Raw genomic sequence first — 5,737 nt, 5'->3', positions numbered from 1 at the left:
ACAAAAATATGAGGCAAAATCAAGAGGTATCAGGTAGTAGTTTTGACTTAAGGAACATCACCACAAGAGGTAGTTGAACATAACCGTAAAAACAAAGTGATAAATCATCAACACCCATTTGTACAAATATCAACAATGAACTATGAAACACAACTGCGCAAGCCTCGAAACAGGACGATCCTAAACGCCAACGAATCACCCTTTCGTAAAGCACCCGGAACTCGAAAATCTTGACTACTGTTGGTCAGCCGGGTATTTTTTTAGTTGCAATAGGATAGTCCCACGTGTGTACCATTCAGTTTATTTATACTGAGGGTACCAAGCACAAGACGCAGTTAGCCATGGTAAGAAAACGAATGGTGTGAATTTATATGTTGCTGCATATAATAATAAAGATTACTGTAGTGTCTAATAGCTGTGTAAGAAAAGTAAGGTATGAGTTAGGCAAGCTGTTATTTTCCTATGATCCGTATAGCTCTTTTTAATAATCAGTTTAATATGTGGTTTGTAGCTGCAGGTATGTTTTTTACTTGTGTCAACAAAAGTATCCGTCATTTCTTAAAAGGTCTTTCATATCCATAGTATTCTAACGGTCCTTTAAATACGCTGAGTGAAATTAGTTGGAATTCCTCGTAATCGAACTTTTGAGCAAACCTGTAATACGTGACTGACATAATCTGTGCTGCTGCTTTGCGCTGCTCTCCGAAATGTGCATTAATTTATTTGTGACAGGGTTGTACTTTGTAAATTTTAATGAACATTTGTGCCTCTGCTTACTTGTTTTGGATGATGACAGGAAAGTGTCTGTCGCCTGCTGTCTTGCAATTTGTACATCATTACAAGGATTGCTTCTCATTTTGGGTCTTAAAAAGTCCAGGTTCCCCGAAGTTTCAGATTGAAACAGTCTGTCACTCATTGAGTGTTAGGATTTTTTAATTTATATCTATGGTAAATGGTACTGAATCATTTTTAAGTATAACCATCCTAAAAGATTACTTGTTGGTAAGTTATAGGTTTTACTCATTTGCCCATTTGTTCCATATTGTGAGATAAAATGCTCCTCTTCTTGGAGATGCCCAAATTCTGCCTGCCTGATTATGTTGGGCAAGTTACTTAATCGGGTTAGAGTTTATTGGTGATTCTGAAAAGTGGTAGCTGTATCCATTGGGCTTAACCTGATTAGCTAGTGAAATTGGGTCACTTACCTAGCTAAGAACAGAAAAGGTACAGAAATATAGTAAAATAGAGCAACAGAATTAAATAGAAACAGTAGTGCCCTTCCTTTTGAACACTGACTAATTCTCTGTCCTGTTATTCATGATTGTGTGTACTGCATGCTACTGTTGCACATTCTGCCAACAAAACTGTTTATGATCATTTTTTGACAGACTTGACATGTTTTAGTTTGCCCTTTGTGGAAGTCAAGGCCAATGTCAAAGGCCTCTGTTGACCAGGTTAGCAGATTATTGCAAAGTGAGAGCAGTTATAATAACCCCACAAGATGCAAATGTCTTACAAGAGGGTCTAACACAGACAAATGACTGGTGTTAAAGCCGTAGCTTAAAACTCAATGCCAAGAAATGCATTGTAATATCTTTGGGGAAGTCGGCCATCTCATGAATCTACATCATCGATAAAATGCCTCTGAAAGTTTACCCACAAGTCTGGAATCTGGGAATAAATCTAGACAGTAAGCTGGCCTTTGATCAACATGTGCTTAGTGTAGTGAGGAAATCCTTCTATATTGCTCAGTTTCTAAGTAAGGGCATGGAATCTAGGTCCAGGAAAGTCATTGTACTACATACTCTGCTTTCATCAGACCCATCATTGAGCATAATGCCCCCTTTAGTATGTACCTGTCCAGACACGTGCAGCAATTGGAATGTCCGCAGAGGTTCCTTACAAAAGAATACAGAGTATAAGTACAATGTCCTATGGAGATCACTTCAAAGCTCTATCTCTGTACTCTGTCTCTTACAGACTACTGAGAGACAACCTATGCGTGTGTACAATGCATCCCTGGGCCCTGCTCTGTCAGAACTATTAGAGCTAAAGACCTACATTTTGCTTGCAACATGAATCGGACATGCAAGAGAGATCGATATGTATCTCAGAGAATTCTAATTCTCCGAAATAGGCTCCAACATCCATGTAAAGCAAAGTCTTTTCATAAGCCTATTTAAGTATAACTAGAACCATTGGATGGGAAATCTAAAATTTACCCCTGATCTGGTGCCTATGTCTCTGATGGACAGACCCAGTCAGTAAATTGAGTTATAACCAACAATCACCCCCTGTATAAACTGTTAAAACATGTAACCTGTAGGACATATTTGAGTTGCATGACTAGGCGTATAAAAGTTCTTGTGGTTATTAAACTAGTAGGCTAATGACCACCATGGCCTTTATAAGCAAAGCCGTGCAATCCGACCCAGTTGTGTTCCTTCGTACCGTGAGTTTTTAACAGCAGGGGATATGTTGGATAGGAAGCTGTTAGAGGTTATTGGGGGGGGAGGTTAATTTGGGCATTAGTTCTGCCTTTATTAGAGGCATTGGGGCCAGATCTGGGGTAAATTTCCCATTTCCCATCCACTGGTCAAGGTTACACTTAAATAGGGTTAGGAATGGACTCAACTTTACATGGATGGGTGGCCTGATCCAAAGCATGGGGATCCTTTGAAACACATAGTGCCATGACAACACATCTTACTTGCATCATAAGCAAAGTTTAAATAATTTGATCTAGTGGTTTTGATGCTGTTCATTTTGTGGTTGTAAAACAGTTGTCCACACCTCAGTGGAACTCCAGAAGACAGGAAACAGTAGATGGGATTAACACAGTTTTAATGCAGTAAGAAAGGGGTCTATATTATATGCGCAAAAGTTCATATGAACGAACACTCTGAGCGAAAATGCCGGGCATCTAAATGCTTTTTCTGTGGTCACAGTACAGTGAAGATAGGAATATTTTCCATTTCCTCACTGTAGTGCGATCTCGGAGATGGAATATATATAGTGGAGGGGAGGCACATATAACGTTCAATGTCTGGCATTTTCACTCATTAGGGCATTTGTTCATATGAACATTCGCTCATATAATATCGACCCCGTAAGAAAGCACAACGCATTAACAATACTCTTTGAAAATACGTTTTCGTCCTCAACTTCATCAGATACAACTAACAAACTAAATTACATGCTTTAAAGACTTCAATACAAATTCACCAATAAAACAGTGCATCACTAAAATTAACATGTTATAGGCTTTACCCACAATCCTTTTCACCCCCACTAACATAAATAACTTCATTTACAACAACAATTCTACACTTTAAAAAGTTCTTTTTAATGCAATTCATAATGTAAAATAAACCCTGTAACTGCTTGCTTCAATAAATATTGAAACAACATCTCTCCTTACGGGTAATAAATCATAAAAAAACTTGCTATATAAATTTATAAAAAGTAGCTCATTTGCCCTTAGTTGGATCTAAAACTCACAACTGCCACAATTTGTGGTTGTGCAGAAGGTCTGTAAAAGCTAGACATGGATGCCATGCCCTTGTTTATAAGCTGGGTAACATACAATGATTTTCTTATTACCTTGGCCTCATGTTTTATGAAAAGCCAGATTATTGTTTGCATATGTCCCCAGATCCCTGAATACCAGGTCAGCCTCAAGGGTTTCTTACTGATGGTGTAATTAGCCTGGATGGCAGTTTTCCCAAAGGGGACTGTAGTGCATTTCTTGACATTGGTTCCAAAGTCACAGTCTAAAACTCAATCATTTGTATGTGTTAGATCCTCTTGTAAGATATGTGTCATGGGGGGAATCTATGATGGCTCCCAGTTTGCAGTCATCTGTGACGTCGGTTTGCCAAAGACTGTTGACATTAGCCTTCATCTCCTAAGAAGTAGATGTGAAATAGGAGTGATTCCAGCACAGAGCCTGCCCTGAGGTACCCCGCTGGTGACTGGTCTCTTAGTGGAGGTGGTATTATGAGTCTTGACTTCCTGAGTCCTGTCCGTGAGCCAGCTGGCAATCCAGTGAGGTATGTACGGGTTTATGCCTAGTTCAGCACACTTGTTAACTATACGTGAATGGGGTGTTGTATTGGATGCCTTAGGCAGGTCCAGGTAGGGGAATATGCACCTCTTTCCCCTCATCCATTGCCTTGTTGACTTTCTCAAAGAAGTCCACCAGGTTTAGTAGGCATGACCTTCCCTTAACAAAGCCAAGTTGAGTTGGTTCCAGTGTCTGAAGGTTGCTTATGTCTTTCTTGATCATTTCTGTGATAATTTGTTCCATGGTTTTTCATATTAGGTGAGTCAGACTAATAGTTCCTGGGGTTGGTTGATGATCCACCCTTGTGAAATAAGAAAATCATTGTAGTCCTCCATTCACCTGGTACAAAGCCTGTTTTGAGGCTTTAGTTGAAAAGTCATCAAGACCACTTGTCAAGCTATTTAGGAGGCATCCCTGTGTTTTGGCTTTAGTGAGCTCTGTCCTGACCTGCTGTTTGCAAATAGTTGGGTAGGGGTTTATGCTAGAAGGTATTTCATGGGGAAGGCAAGGGGGTGTGGAAGTGAAGTATGAGCTGAATTTGTCACCCAGCAGATTCTCTATGTCGCTCTGCTCATTGAAAGTGACACCTTTGATCACCAGTTTGGCACACTGTTATGTGCTGCCTTTGAGGTTGTGGTTGTCTTTAGCCTGTGAGGCTATCTTGACATCCTGATTAGCCTTGTTGGACTTGGTCTGCTTCATTTTCTTGCTTAGTTGTAGGAATTGATCTTTCTGATTTTAGTCCTGGCTTTTTTCCTTTTGTTATGTATCTTATTAAGGTTATGAATTCCCTAGTGTGGTTTATTTTTAGTTTGTTTTGGACTTAATTCTAGTAGGTATATCATCTATAGAGCCATTTTACGTGGTTGTATAAGGACTCTCTGTGAACAGTTCTGCTTATTTTGCTCTGAACTTGAGGTTAGGAGAGACATTGAGTTTTGACAAACTATTAGTTAACAGGATGTAGATTACTTTGGAGTAGTTCCTAACATTTACAGGGTTTGCTGGGGTTACTGAGCTGATTTTATTTTAAAACACCAAAAACAAACTTGGAACAAATGGCTCGCTGAAAGCCTGAAATACAGGCACTTGAATTGTTCTTAAAGGAAAATTCCCTTAAACACTTTTTTTAGAAGCACTGCTCGTAGATTTAAAATCCAATGCATTTACTTATGCATAAAATGATGAGCGCCTTTCTCTTTTTATGTGAAAGGCTTATTATACTCATGCTTAAAAAGTATTTTAGACAAAAAACATGTAATAAAATCATGTAATTGTCAAGCCTCTCAACAAGCTCCACCCAGTTCATAAAATGCTTTTACTTCATAGCAGTTTAGAAAACATGAATGACATACTGTTGTGAGGTTAGCTTAGAAGTCAAGGTATCCACCCCACAAGCAAAAGGTGCAACTTTCTACTTTCATCTGGGGCAAGCCACCATGTTCCAGATGCCCCAACACGGCACCCCATAAAAGTTAGCTTTTATAAATATAAGTTCAGGCTTACTATTGAATGTTGCTCTTCAATAAAACCAACTTAAATACATTTACTGTCTCTGAGCCCATAGTTTTAATAAACAAGCTGTGCCTAAATTTTCATTTAAACCTGGCTGGAGATCAGCATTCATATAAAGTTGCCAGTACAGTTCATACTTTTCAAGGTTAAAGTCCA

The 5,737-nt window shown here is 39.0% G+C and overlaps 1 protein-coding gene across 1 annotated transcript in view; it reads left to right on the top strand.

The window, feature by feature from the left end:
• The first annotated feature begins 229 nt into the window (after positions 1-229).
• TMA16 (translation machinery associated 16 homolog) overlaps positions 230-5,737 on the top strand; it is an 801,003-nt gene continuing 795,495 nt past the window's right edge. Inside the window, exon 1 of the mRNA XM_044062215.1 lies at positions 230-344. Coding sequence (XP_043918150.1) covers positions 342-344 — 3 coding nt within the window. The 5' untranslated portion in view covers positions 230-341. The remainder of the gene's footprint in view (positions 345-5,737) is intronic.

Source organism: Protopterus annectens, chromosome 2.part1 (assembly GCF_019279795.1).
Source record: "Protopterus annectens isolate FY-2018-M chromosome 2.part1, PAN1.0, whole genome shotgun sequence".
Classification (NCBI taxonomy): domain Eukaryota; kingdom Metazoa; phylum Chordata; order Ceratodontiformes; family Protopteridae; genus Protopterus; species Protopterus annectens.
The sequence above is the reverse complement of the archived record's forward strand: the minus strand, read 5'-3'. Positions and strand labels throughout refer to the sequence as shown.